This window comes from Pseudochaenichthys georgianus, chromosome 15, assembly GCF_902827115.2.
Source record: "Pseudochaenichthys georgianus chromosome 15, fPseGeo1.2, whole genome shotgun sequence".
NCBI lineage: Eukaryota > Metazoa > Chordata > Actinopteri > Perciformes > Channichthyidae > Pseudochaenichthys > Pseudochaenichthys georgianus.
The window spans coordinates 38,931,172-38,946,603 of record NC_047517.1 but is presented as its reverse complement, the minus strand read 5'-3'; the positions used below and the strand labels follow the sequence as shown (position 1 = coordinate 38,946,603).

Here is a 15,432-nt window from a genome sequence, read left to right as displayed (position 1 = left end):
GTAATGTTTGTACAACTATATACAATGAATTCTACTAATCTCGGTGGGAACCGGATTAGGGGGGGCTCGAAATATTTCCAATTACACAAGGGGGGCCTGACTGAAAAAGGTTGGGAACCACTGATATAGGCAATATTTACCTTCTATACCTTTACCTCTCCACATCATTTTCACTAGAGCTCATTCTTGCCTCCAAAGCTGAAACATGTTTAGACATAGAAAACAGGTAAATCATTGTTGACTTTTAAACAAGATTGTCTCTTCATTTTGTTGGCATCATTTTTTATGATTTGTGGCTTACCCGCATTCTCTCTCTTGAGCTCCTGCACCTCATTTTCACTGGAACTCCTCGTGGCCTCTCAAACCGAACAAATGTAAAAAATGTTAAGTAAAATAAAATTATGGTTTCAGTTTCTTTCAATTTAACAAATCTGATTTTTACGAAAAAGCAGGTTATGGCTAATATGCAACGACACTTAACTTCTGCACACTTACATTTATCCTGTAACTACTTCACAAACACGAGCAATTTCTCCTCACAATTTTAGACCGTTCTGCAAGAACAGTTCTGACATGTTTGCAGGCGTGTTTGCAAATGAATATATAATCGTTTTTTTCACTTTTTGTTGGATTTTTCATTTTTCATGGATGGATGAGAGAGATGGAATTTTATTAATCCCTCGTGGGGAAATTGTGTCTCTGCATTCGACCCATCCTGTGTTAGGAGCAGTGGGCTGCCATTTTGAACGGCGCCCGGGGAGCAGTGTGGGGAACGGTGCCTTGCTCAGGGACACCTCTGTAGTCTTTCCGGGACTTAAACTGGTGACCTTCCAGTTGCCAAGCCAAGTCCCTATCGACTTCGTCACCACCGCCCACTTGGAGGCATTCCCTGGCTCCACCAACAATGCAACATAAATAGATATAAGGCATAAAACAATACAAATAAAATGATGACTAATGATAATGCAGGAGTAGTTCACTATGAGCTAAAGCAGGGGTGTCAAACCAACCTGGTCTCCCCAGAATGCGTGACTCCACCACGACTCCTTAACACCGCATTGCGTGGTGGACTCACGAACTTTGCTTCATCTACGTGTCGGCACCACGCAGACAACCCCAATGTAAAGTGAATGAGGCTCTTTCGTCGTGGTGCACACACAAACATACATGCGTTATCCTGAACACTATTATGATCATCTGACAAATAAAAGACATGGAGACTATTGGAGGACAAATAAAACCTCTTTATTCCCACAACATTTTGAACGTACAGGTATTTTTGTTCAAAATGTAAGAAGTCAAAGTAAATAGTCGTCAGAAAAATAAGTAGTGGAGTAAAGTACTGATACCAGAAACATGACGTACAGTAACGAAGTATCCATTACTTCCCACCTCTGTGTATATGTCCAGTAATGCAAGTTTAATATGTGTCAATGTTTTTAATTATTACCTTAAAACAGGGGTGTCAAACTCAATTTCATCACGGGCCACATTCGCATAAAGGTTGCACTCAAAGGGCCGGTTGTAACGATATAAATATATAATATAAATATAAAATAATGTATTATATTACATTATTGCCTCTGAATTGGATTATTATCGGATAGGATAATAACTTAGTAATTAACTACGTCTGAAATCAGAAGTCCAGGTCTCTTCAGTGCGGATGTCACAAAACGAGATGCATTGTGGGACATGTAGTTTATGGGCAAACTGCTTCTGTAAAGTGGCATGTAACCGGTATAATAAACGTATTATTTGCTTTGCAAGCTCTTGCGGGGCCACATAAAATGAAGTTGCGGCCGGATTTGGCCCCCGGGCCTTGAGTTTGAGACCCCTGCCTTAAAAGATTATTTAATCATTCATCGTCCATTTTAACCTTTCATTTATGGTTTTGTTCTGGCTGCTCGGTTCGCCAGTGTGACTCTCGTACCAGAGTCTCTCTTTCTGGTCTGGGATCAGATCTTCCTCTCACAAACAAACCAAAGACTCGAGTTCTCCAGTCGGCTCAGGCCACACAACGTGAGGAACACACATGATGGGGACGAACAGTCCATCAGTTCTTATTTGATGTCGCCTGTTATTTTTCTGTCACTAACTTCTATAAGTATAACCTGTGTCTCCCCCTCTCATCGCGGTAACGTCACATCGCTGGCTAATGGACGAGCTAACGGCGCGAGTTTAATGTGCTTTACGGAAAGATGGATGCACCGGGAAATATCTGCTGTAGCACTCACACAGTTTTTAGCTTGTCTTCATTACTGCAATCATGTTTTAATTTGTATAAAGGAACAAGTGTTAGTGACGGAGATAGTCTAAAGACAAACTTTAAGAGTTAAAAAAGTGCATTACATCAAAATAAATACCTGATACTTAGAAGATGCAGAGCCTTACCTTTAAACGGTTGAGTATTGAAATGTTTCTGGTATCCTGAAGCTGAGAACTTTAGGACTAGTCAATGGACTTAAAACCACAAAAGGGTCCTAGGCCATTGAAAGCTTAATAAACCAGTCAAAGTATACAGAGAGCCAATGCAATGCAGTCATTTTAGTCACAAGGTAACCAAACCTTGAGGCCCAAAATACATTTCTGACCTCCTGCTAAATGATGAACCATCCGGATCTCTCAGGTCTTCAGGGACTGGTCAGCTTTCTGTCCCCAGCACTGAGACTGCTCTTGTAAAGGTCTTTAACGGCATCCACTTAAACACAGACAGTGGCAGAACTTCAGTGTTAGTATTATTAGATCTCAGTGCTGCGTTGACCACAGCATATTACTGGACCGACTGGAGAACTGGGTGGGACTTTCGGAAACAGTTCTAAATTGGTTTGAATCCTACTTAAAGGACAGAAACAACTTTGTTTCTATAGGTAAATACACATCTGAGTTGACAAACATGACATGTGGGGTTCCTCAAGGCTCCATCTTGGGGCCTCTTCTCTTTAACATCTACATGCTACCACTGGCTCAGATAATGAAGAACAACAAAATAAGTTACCATAGCTATGCGGATGACACACACATTTACGTAACAATTTCACCAGGAGACTATGCTCCAATTCAAACACTGAGTAAGTGCATTGAACAAATCAATGACTGGATGTGTCAGAACTTTCTCCAATTAAACAAAGATAAAACTGAGGAAATGGTTTTTGGAGCCAAGGCAGAACGTATAAAAGTTAGCGCTGAGCTTCAGTCTGCAATGTTCAAACCAACAGATAAAGCCAGAGATCTAGGTGTAGTCATGGACTCTGACCTGAGTTTCAACAGTCACATTAAAACAGTTACTAAATCAGCCTACTATCACCTAAAGAACATATCTAGGATTAAAAGACTAATGTCACAGCAGGATCTGGAAAAACTTGTCCATGCTTTTATCTTCAGTAGACTCGACTACTGCAATGGTGTCTTCACAGGTCTCACTAAAACATCTATTAGGAAGCTGCAGCTGATTCAGAACGCCGCTGCTCGAGTCCTCACTGACACTAAGAAAGTGGATCACATCACTCCTGTTCTGAAGTCTTTACACTGGCTTCCTGTGTGTCAAAGAATAGATTTCAAAATACTGCTGCTGGTTTATAAAGCACTGAATGGTTTAGGCCCAAAACACATTTCTGACCTCCTGCTAAACTATGAACCATCCAGATCTCTCAGGTCTTCAGGGACTGGTCAGCTTTCTGTCCCCAGAGTCAGAACTAAACACGGAGAAGCAGCGTTCAGTTATTATGCTCCAAACATCTGGAACAAGCTCCCAGAAACCTGCAGGTCCGCTGCAACTCTGACTACTTTCAAATCCAGCAAGAAGACTTTTCTTTTTGTCGCTGCTTTTAATTGAACTATTCATATCTTAAACTGCACTGTAACTTTTATCCATGTACTTTTTCTTTTAATGTTTATTTTATTAGCTTTTATTTTTAATGACTGATTTTAAATGCCATTTTCTTAATGTCTTTCATCTTTTGTAAAGCACTTTGAATTGCCTTGTGTTGAAAAGTGCTATATGAATAAACTTGCCTTGCCTTGTCTTAAACATATGCTGCTCTAGTTTAATAAAGGGATCAGTTATAATGCAGTTTTTCTTACAATTACTTAATATGTTCCTCATGTAGTTTATGTTAAAACACAATACATAATCATTTTACAGAGTATCAGAGGCCACAGTCCGTGCCTACTGTCACCTACTTTACTCTTCAGTTTACTTAATGGATCATCAGTTATAATATGTGTCAGTTTTTCTTACGACTACTTAATATTCTCCTCATGTTTTTCATGTTAAAACCCACCATACGTAAAGCTTTTACAGAGCACCAGAGGTCCGTGTGACCGGTTCCTCTGAGCACTTTTGTTTTATCGGAGGTGTCAGCAGATGGCGAGTCGAAAGTCACACACACACACACACACACACACACACACACACACACACACACTGAGTCAGGCATAGGTGCATCCCCTCATGGATTTTCCTCCTGGCCGACGTTTTAGCAGCTAACTTTAGTCCTTTCCCTCTTTTCTGTTTTTTAAAGAAGTGTGTGTGTGTGTGTGTGTGTGTGTGTGTGTGTGTGTGTGTGTGTGTGTGTGTGTGTGTGTGTGTGTGTGTGTGTGTGTGTGTGTGTGTGTGTGTGTGTGTGTGTGTGTGTGTGTGTGTGTGTGTGTGTGTGTGTGTGTGTGTGTGTGTGTGTGTGTGTGTGTGTGTGTGTGTGTGTGTGTGTGTGTGTGTGTGTGTGTGTGTCCACAGAGTTGATAAATGGGTGTCACAGTCCATTGTCAATGTCATACTTTTGAAAAGACAAAAACACCTTTTGATCTAACTTCCGCCCGGTCTTTCAGATCCTTCGACACCTCAGATGGAGATTTCTGAGCCTCGGTATTGAGTGAAAAACAAATTCCATATGAAACTCGGTGAAGCAGGAAGGCGATAACGTTTCCTTTCTCATGCAAAGGCTACATACTGTTGAGTCTCTTGATGTACGGGTCGAAAACAAATGGACTTGGAAACGTTTCAGCTCATCGATTCCTTACAAATCTGTGCATCAAGGGGTCATTTTCCAAAATGTCTTAACGCAATAGCCTCCGTCTACTTACTAAATAATATACTGTAGAGTTTCTGTAAAAGATGAAGACTAATAGTCTCTCTTAGGATTTCAAAAGTGATCGGAAACTCTTCCAATGAGGCCCTTGACATTAAACGCCACTTCTACTCCAGATGGAAATCTTGATGCTAACAATCCCTTTTACTTTTATTCTAGCAGCGTCCATACTGTGGAGAAAATTGACTTTAATTAAATGTAACAGAACGTAATACAGTTATGTGAAATCTGATGACATAATATATTAAAACAATTCATTAAAGGTCCCATGCAGAGATGGGGTCGTTACTAAAAAAAAGTAATATATTACATATTACATATTACTTTAAAAAAAAAAAAAGTAATATATTACACTACTTCGTTACTCTCTACATCAGGGGTGTCAAACTCCATTTCATCGCGGGCCACATTAGCATTATGGTTGCACTCAAAGGGCCGGTTGTAACTTTTAAGATTATATAAATATATAATATATAGATAAAGTAATGTATTATATGACATTATTGCCTCTGAATTGGATTATTATCAGATAGGATAATAGCTTAGTAATGAACTACGTCTGAAAGCAGAAGTCCAGGGCAAATAAATGCAAGTCTCTTCAGTGCATGTCACAAAACAAGGTGCATTGTGGGAGATGTAGTTTATGGGCAACGTGCTTCTGTAAAGCGCCATGTAACAGTATAATAAACGTAATATATTCTTTGCAAGCTCTTGCGGGCCACATAAAAAGAAGTCGCGGGCCGGATTTGGCCCCCGGGCCTTGAGTTTGACACCCCTGCTCTACATAAAGTTACTCGTTACTTTACTCGTTACTTTACTCGTTACTTTACTCGCAGGGCCAGCCCGCCCCTCCCTACAGGCAGATCACGCAGACTGTGGCGCACCTACGGTGTAAGCGCGCCTTCTTTTCATATGCTCTAAAATAGGCCAGCCGACCACAACAAGCTAACAGTCTGTGAAACGTCAAGACACTAATTAATGAAACCAGTTCAAGACGCATTATTCTTATCATTATTTATGAGCGCAGTAACGGTAAGGTACCTAATTACTTACTTATTTAGTATTCCATAACTTAGTAACAGAGATGGTCAAACTAAAGTAGAGACATGGCAGAATTCCTACAATGAAGCGGGACATTGAACTGCTCACCCGTGAGAGGGCGATCAACACAAGAGAGCGAGCGGCCCCGTTGAGGGAGTTTCCAGATGAAAAGACTCAGCCATGTTTATGCAGCACTGCAGTGGCGTTGCGCAATATTTCGGGGCTCCCCCACAGGTCGGACCATGGGGCCCCGCCCCCTCCCCTAAATCAATAATAGAGTAAATGTTTTGTTTTTCAGGCATCTTTTGTAAACAGTATAGGCCTATAGGTCAGTAGGACATTTCTGTATAATATACATCTGATTTAAACAGTAAGGTCAGTAGGAACTGTATAATAATATACATCTGATTTAAACATAATTGACAAATACAAACAAGTGGCTGTGTATTTTTTGTAACATGAAGGTATATTGTAGAACGTTATAGCCTATCATCATTGGAGTTCACACAACGGAACGGTTCACATATATATAACATTCTGTATAAAAGAAAAGTAGCCTACAAAAAACAAACAAATAAAACACATCCTATAAGCTACATAGAGGATGCAATCAGGAGCTGCTTTGTAGGCCTATTATTTTATACGAGCGCGTCTCCTGGCATTCTTCTGCGCAAAGTCCTGTATAACAGTCTTTAAATCTATACTGCGCGCGCGTCGGCTCTCAATACTAAGGACTGCTAACCCAGACAGTCTCTCTTGCGACATTGTGCTCCTAAAATATGTCTTTATTAATTTAAGTTTTGAGAAAGATCTCTCAGCACTGGCAACAGTCACGGGTATAGTTAAAAACAATTTCAGTGCTGTGGCAACATCGGGGATACTTGGTAAAATGGACTGATTTTCAATGAGCAGGGTTTGTACCAGGTCTTTGATTGTTCCACGCTCAATTTTCTTTATAGTAGGCCTAAGAGCATTACGGAGGGACAGGATCTGGAAAGGAAACTCGGCTGACAGGTCGTCTTTATACTGGCCTGATAAAGCACTTGCAGACTCAGACAGATCCTTGTCTGTTGCGCGCAAAAGTTCGCGGGGAAGCAGAAAAGAAAATCGCTGTGCAACTTCGCTCATTCCAACAAATCGATTTTTGAGTTGGGCAACGACAATATCGATATTTGCGTAAAATACCCCCTTTATTTTAATTTGCGTAAAATATCCCCTTTCTCTCCATCGATTCGAGAATTTCTCTCTCTAGACCTGCAGCAGTTTGGTCTGTGACTGCATGGAAGCCCAAAAAACTTTCGTTTATTTTCACCTCCGTAGGGTTTCCATTTTCATCATTTGCTATAGTAACATATCTGAACACTTGACTCAGTTGGTCTACTTTTGAGATGTCCTGGGTAGTATCCATTATAATCGAATAGAATTCTGCATTCTGTATGTCTGTAATGATTGTGTCCTGCACTTATTTCGATAGCAATGAAATTATTTCGTTTTGAGTTTGAGGACTTAGGTAGTGCACCTTCTTTTTGCTTTCAATAAGCCTTTGTTTGCAGAACTGGATCATAACGCGCCATAAGTTCTATGGTAGATACGAAATTACCATTATCTATATCACCTATTTTCTCTCTGTGACCCCGGAAAGCAGAGTTGCGAGAGGCCAGTGTTAGTGTAACATCAGTTATTCTGGTTAGGACCTCGGTCCAAAACCCCACCTCTCTCTTAAACTCAGATGATATTTGCGCGTCAATGGTCAGATTATTTTTCCACGTATCATACACGACACATGCTGCCAAATGAGAGCAAGAGAATTCGTGTTCCTTCATCTTTTTAGAGAGACCCTGCCAATCATTTATTCCTATTCTCCACGCATGGTGGAGGTGATGGGCAGACGGTCTGTCACCGAACAGCCAGCACTGCTCACAGTACACCCGGTCCATAGATGGCGAGTAACATAGCCACTTGCGTGGAATTCTACATCCAATTTTGGATGTTTTGTTATAGAACTCTTTTGAAAAGCACCTTCCCTTCCCATCCCTTTTGAATGGCCCTTCAGGCTTGCATGGCCCGTTATTCAGAATGTACCGTTTAACATCATCGTCTTCTAAATCTACAGGGAATTTCCCCCTATCAGTAGGGTATTCAGTCACAGAGTTGTCGCTGGCCAACGTGTCCCTGGGGTGGGTGGGAGCTGCTGTCACTGTCGGGGCACGGCTAGCTGGCTGGGCAACCTTGGCTATGTCTGAACTGGCCTCGGAGGGGGCACAGCTGACTTCTTGCTGACCTGCAAAAAGGAACGGATTATATTCCAATTCCAATGTAACCTGTAGCATACTGACTCGTACTGTTTATGGCGATTGGCGAATACAACTTTCTATTATTCTAACCTGTCTCGAAGCGTGAGGCACGACTAGCTGGCTCGGCTGTAACGGGGCTGCTGGGGTCTGTGGGGGCACGGCTAGCTGGCTGGGCAGCCTTGGCTATGGCCTCGGAGGGGGCACAGCTGATTTCTTGCTGACCTGCAAAAATGAACAGATTAGATTCCAATTCCAATGTAACCTGTAGCATACTCTTACTGGTTATGGCGAATAAAACTTTCTATTATTCTAATGTCTAACCTGTCTCGAAGCGCGAGGCACGACTAGCTGGCTCGGCTGTAACGGGGCTGCTGGGCTGTCTGCCTGGACTCGGAGCTGACGGCCGGGGGCCGGTGGGGTTTGCTAGTGGTCTATCTGCAGTAACGTTAGAGTCTACGTCTACCTTTGATGCCTGCCGGAACAATGACGTTATTTTAGGTAGTTTTGCCCTCTCCTGTTCGGCTTTCGCTCTCATTTTGCTTTTCTGAGCACCACTTGGTTAGTGGCGCTTCATTTTTCATGTTTACCGGCAACGCAACTAATGAACATTATTTATATGAGCAATACTTCCCGCTTTGTTTTGAACGCTGCCCAGCCTGCCAATGAACATTAGTTATCAGCCGGCTAGCCCTATCGCAGGTGAGCAAATAATTATAATGATACACTGTTGTACTACTACAGGCAGCGTACACATGACGTAGCAACATAGCAGGGAGGGGGGGCCCCGCCCTCTGCGCCCTGTTCCCGCGTTACGAAATCTAAGAGGATAGCCTACAGTGGGGGCGGGGCCCCCTAAGCTCCGGGGCTCCCCCGCACCGCGGGGGGTGCGGGGGCCTCCGCTACGCCACTGCAGCACTGCACGTGGAGATGTGGTCTCGCAAATCGCGCAGATTACATAGGCCTATGTATATAAACTATAGACTGTAAACCTGCGGCGGAAACCCCTCTTGTCTGTCAGTGAGTGTGATTATTTTATAAAAGTAACGAAGTAACGCGTGTCGGGGCAATGTTAGTAACTGTAGTGTGATTACTGAATTATAAAAGTAACGCGTTACACTGCTCCATTACCGACAAAAGTAATATTATTACAACTCTGGTCCCATGTCATGCGTTTCCGGTTCTCACCCGTCCCCTTGTGTGTGAAGGTTTTCTGCATGTAACCGGTCTGCAGAGTCACAAACCCTCAAAGTGCACCCTGTAGCGAGTAAACCTCTAACACAGAGAAGACCTGTCTGCTGCCCCAGAACGCCTCGCTGGACATTTCTCTTTTTCTTCCTGGGTACAGTGACGTGCCCATACCCAAATGGACCAATCCGTGGAGCCGTTACGTTAAGTCTGTGGATTGGTCCAAATGGACGGGACGCGGCGAGGCTGAGAGTCGGTTTGTGTGAGCACACAAACTCCCAGCCAGGCTACGGGTGTGTGTGTGTCTGTGTGTGTTCGGGCTGGTTTCGCTGTGTCTCGTTGTCTCGCAGACGGCCACTGGACTCACAGGGGGGGGGGGGGGGGGGGACAGAGAGTGAAAACACATACTATACCCATCAGAGACTGCCCTGACCTCAAAACACTCACAAAAACTCACCTCTTCAATCTGGCTATATATTTATTTGTTGTTCCTTTCTTTTCTTTTCCCTTCACTATATCTGTAAAGCGTCTTTGAGCACCTGTAAAAGCGCTAACAAATTAAATATATTATTATTATTATACTATACAGAGATGCTGTTTGAGAAACCAATGTGAGTTTGGAAAAGTGCACAGTATAAATATATTCTAGTAGACCTCAACAATGGAATTATAATCAGTAGAAATGGCCACGACACGGGAGCTTTAAAGTCAACGGTTCAGTTTTTTCAGTGCATGGAGTTGGTGGGATACAATCCAGATACTTTATACTTCTACTCCATTGCATTTTAGTGTCATATGTTGTACTTTTTAAAATACTGTGGAAAGATCCATTCTGCATAACGAGTGCTTTCACGTTTTGAAATCAGGACATTTACTTGTAATGGAATATTTTAAGGTCATAGTATTTGTACTTTTACTTAAAGTGGGCCTATCATGCTATATTTGAAACATATATTGTAGGGCCATACCTACCGTACTTTTCGGACTATAAAGCGCTCCTGCATATAAGCCGCAGCAGCTCAATTGTCCGTCTGTCTTGCTCTCGTTCTGTCTCTCGGTTCCACTTTTACTTTGGCGCGCGACCTGTCTCACGGTACGTCCACACAGCAGCTTTTCAAAAATCTTGAAAATCTTGGAGCTGGGCGTGTCTGACAGCTTGGGGATTTTTTGCGAGCAACGCGACCAACAACCAATCACATGAATGTCCCGCCCCCGACATACAAAGCAAAAAACCCCGGGGATTTAATGCGAGCAATATATATATATATAAACTCCCCAAACAGGCGAAAACCTACCAGTTCCACCCACTGTCACTGCCACCTCCCTCCATGCTGGTTCCTCCGGTTTGTATCCCGTTAATAGTTCTGGTCGTAAAGAACCGGGTGATTTGCTGCCGTAACTTCTCGTTTGGAATATGAGGAAATGAACTGCGGTCTGGCTCTCCCTGCTTACACGCGGTTTGATTGGCTAGCGCTTCTACTGTCAGATTTGCATAAACGTGTTTGATTGGCTGGCGCTTCCAGCTCAGCTTCAAAAGTTGAACATTGCTCAACTTTGGAATCCTGGAAATCCTGGAATCTTCGCTTCGCTCCCCCACAATGCAGTTCGGGGAAAAGCGAGGCAAAGTGACGTCATCCCCATTCAAAGTCAATGGGCAGAGAAGCGGTGGAAGATTCTTCTGAAGCTGCTGTGTGGACGTACCGTCACTCTTTTCCGGCCTCCAGCTTTTCCTGCTGGAGTCCGCCTCTTAGAGGTGGCGGGCGCGGACCGGTCATAGAGCCCATAGTGTTAAAGGTGGTTAATTTTACCTGTAAAATCCATAGATTTAGGAGGTTCCCTAGTGGCCGTTAGCTGTACACAGAAAATGGGGAAAAAAGTCGCGGCTTATAGTCCGAAAAGTACGGTATATAAAACATGTCTGCGCATTTTTTTTTTTTAAATACCAAACAGATCATGCATTTTAGCCATGCCACATTTCGCTCTATTTGCTCTTATTTAGTCCTTTTTAGTTTATTAATCTCAATTTGGGAATTTATTTTATTGCAGAAAGATACAACAAAACAAGTCATTGCACATAACAACAATAAAAATAAACAATTCTAAAATATAAACATCTCTATAAACCGTCTGACAAATAAAAATGCTATTGAAGGGCCACTTTTCTGTTAACACAATATACACAATATAAGCAAGATATTCTTTACATCAAGTGTGCTTGGAATGAATGAAACATGTATTTAAAGTGTAAACTCTCCCGAGACATTTGTTAGAAGAAATAAATGGTTAGTGCCAGTGGGAGAACACGACCCTTCATGCTTAAAAGTGTCACCGTGTCTAGAACACCTTTATTTCCAGAGGACATAAGTTTCAGGCGTAAATTAAACCTGGCGGAGAAGTGTGAGCTACGAGGCCGGTGTGACATCGTATCCATGGCGACTCCTCTCTGGGGGCGGTGATAATTGTTGCTCAGCCTGAAGGTGTTTCCAGCTGCTTAGTGAGCAACTGGAAGCTCAGTTTGGGTTCAAATGGACCGATCTTCTTGGTTTGGCCTCATGGCTACCGAGGGACCTGTGGAGGCTAAAGAGACGCACCTCAGAGCTCTGCCTTTGGGTCGCAGTGGGAAGGATGTGACTTCCAAGCAGACTCACCTAAGCTAGCAGAAAAACGGTATCCTTACAGACAATATGATCAGCAGGAGAGGACTCTTTAAAGTAGAGATACTACATACTGATATACACCTGAACATCAGCAGGAGATGACTCTTTAAAGTAGAGACACTACATACTGATATACACCTGAACATCAGCAGGAGAGGACTCTTTAAAGTAGAGACACTACATACTGATATACACCTGAACATCAGCAGGAGAGGACTCTTTAAAGTAGAGACACTACATACTGATATACACCTGAACATCAGCAGGAGAGGACTCTTTAAAGTAGAGACACTACATACTGATATACACCTGATCATCAGCAGGAGAGGACTCTTTAAAATAGAGACACTACATACTGATATACACCTGAACATCAGCAGGAGAGGACTCTTTAAAGTAGAGACACTACATACTGATATACACCTGATCATCAGCAGGAGAGGACTCTTTAAAATAGAGACACTACATACTGATATACACCTGAACATCAGCAGGAGAGGACTCTTTAAAGTAGAGACACTACATACTGATATACACCTGAACATCAGCAGGAGAGGACTCTTTAAAGTAGAGACACTACATACTGATATACACCTGAACATCAGCAGGAGAGGACTCTTTAAAGTAGAGACACTACATACTGATATACACCTGAACATCAGCAGGAGAGGACTCTTTAAAGTAGAGACACTACATACTGATATACACCTGAACATCAGCAGGAGAGGACTCTTTAAAGTAGAGACACTACATACTGATATACACCTGAACATCAGCAGGAGAGGACTCTTTAAAGTAGAGACACTACATACTGATATACACCTGAACATCAGCAGGAGAGGACTCTTTAAAGTAGAGACACTACATACTGATATACACCTGAACATCAGCAGGAGAGGACTCTTTAAAGTAGAGACACTACATACTGATATACACCTGAACATCAGCAGGAGAGGACTCTTTAAAGTAGAGACACTACATACTGATATACACCTGATCATCAGCAGGAGAGGACTCTTTAAAATAGAGACACTACATACTGTTATACACCTGAACATCAGCAGGAGAGGACTCTTTAAAATAGAGACACTACATACTGATATACACCTGAACATCAGCAGGAGAGGACTCTTTAAAGTAGAGACACTACATACTGATATACACCTGAACATCAGCAGGAGAGGACTCTTTAAAGTAGAGACACTACATACTGATGAGCAGAATATTTCACTTTTTGTATCCCTACTTCTTCTTTCCTTCTTGCTCTCCCCCCTTCGTGTCCTTTCCCCCCTTCGTGTCCTTTCCTCTCTCTTCAATGCTCCCTATTTCTAACTCTTCTCCTCTTTTCTCCTATTCTTCTCCCCTCCCTAGACAGAGTATTTTGGTGTCAATGACATAAAAAACATAGTCTACCTCTCGTCATAATATTTTTGTTCTTCTTTCGTAACAAATCATTCGACTTGCATGACAATTTCATAAAGTGTCCTTGGAAGAGCCCTGGGAGGGTTAGCACTTGAAAAGTTGGAAGTGATGTAACGTGACTGAAGACTTACGAGCCGGAGCCGATGCAGCGCTCTGTGACAGTTGAGACTTTCTTTCAATATCTGCATTAATCCAAGATGGAGGAAATAAAATAAAATGTTTTTGTGAATAGTGTTACGGTGAATACGGTATACTTTACAGGAGAGGCTTGAGTAAAGCAAACACATGGATGTAGCCTTTGCAGACCACTTACATGCACTGAAACAACTCCAACAAGCGAATAGGGCATATTCAAGAGGGATAGTTATTAATATGAATACGTTCCTAATGAAGGGAATACGTATTGGGGACACATTGGGAAAATGCACAACGTTGTGACTTTAATTGTTGTTGTGTAGTCAGTTGGTTTTCTGTGTTGTTGTCCTATGTTTTGTTGGTTTTGTGTCATCTTGTGTGGAGCATGCTCAAACAACTGCAATCCAAAATATGTGCATTCTTGATTGTGTCTAACACCTCCCTCCTGCCACACACACACACACACACACACACACACACACACACACACACACACACACACACACACACACACATACACACATACCATGTATACATCACTTCAGGGGACATTACATTGACTTACATGCATTTCCTGGAGACTTATCCTAACCTAACCCAAACCAAGTCTTCACCCTAAAATTAATGATCCCCCTTATGGGGACCTCCAATTTGTCCCCATAAGGGAAGCCAGTCCCCACACGTGAGCTATGTAGACAGATTTAGGTCCCCACAAGTATAGTAATGCTAGACCACACACACACACACACATACACACACACACACACACACACACACACACACATACACAATACTCCCACAATGCAGTGTTATCAGGCCTCATCTCTCTCTCTCTCTCTCTCTCTCTCTCTCTCTCTCTCCTCGCAGCTCCCCACACACCAGCTCCAACAAGAGAAGTGTGTGCATGCTGGCTGTTAGAGGCAATTAAAACCATGTCTCTGTGTCTGTGTGTGTGTGTGTGTGTGTGTGTGTGTGTGTGTGTGTGTGTGTGTGTGTGTGTGTGTGTGTGTGTGTGTGTGTGTGTGTGTGTGTGTGTGTGTGTGTGTGTGTGTGTGTGCGTGCGTGCGTGCGTGCGTGTGTGTGTGTGTGTTTCTGGAGTTGTGTTTGTGCAAGGACACCGTTATAATGGTTGTGTATGTCGATGGTTCTCTTTCTGTGACGCGCAGAAACACGGAGAACACGTTGTTCGGCTTATTGTCACCGGGGGAATAAAGCGCGTTCGTCCCGCTGGTGGAGAACGTGTCAAACGGCTGAGTCTTCCCTCCGAGTGTGCGACCAAGTGACGCATGCGGATAATGAGATGTGAGAAACCCACGTGGAGATGAGCTGGTTTGTGTCTGCTTGACTTCCTGATGGATCTTCAGAGGATCAATAACAGGTTTATAAAAATGTCCCAAGTGATCCGACACGTGAGACATCGATGCACGTTGTGTACGGGAAGGCAGTGAGAATAAGGCTTCACACGTGTCACCAAAGCATCTCTGTCTCCTGGTTGATTTACTTTGGACTGAAAGCTAATAAACAACCATTTAAAAAGCATTCGCTCATTAGTTTCTCAGCCAGATGAGATCACACACACACCAAATCCTCAAACAAGGTCTTCAGGTGTTT

At 42.8% G+C, this 15,432-nt stretch overlaps 1 protein-coding gene across 1 annotated transcript; it reads right to left on the bottom strand.

The window, feature by feature from the left end:
- Positions 1–7,983: 7,983 nt before the first annotated feature.
- On the bottom strand, positions 7,984–8,957 carry LOC139435177 (uncharacterized). The gene is made up of 4 exons (XM_071205614.1): positions 8,744–8,957; positions 8,513–8,644; positions 8,211–8,409; positions 7,984–8,041 (listed from the first exon to the last, which is right to left on the bottom strand). Exons 1-4 carry the CDS (start codon positions 8,955–8,957, stop codon positions 7,984–7,986), a joined length of 603 nt encoding a protein of 200 aa, XP_071061715.1.
- Between the last annotated feature and the right edge of the window lie 6,475 nt (positions 8,958–15,432).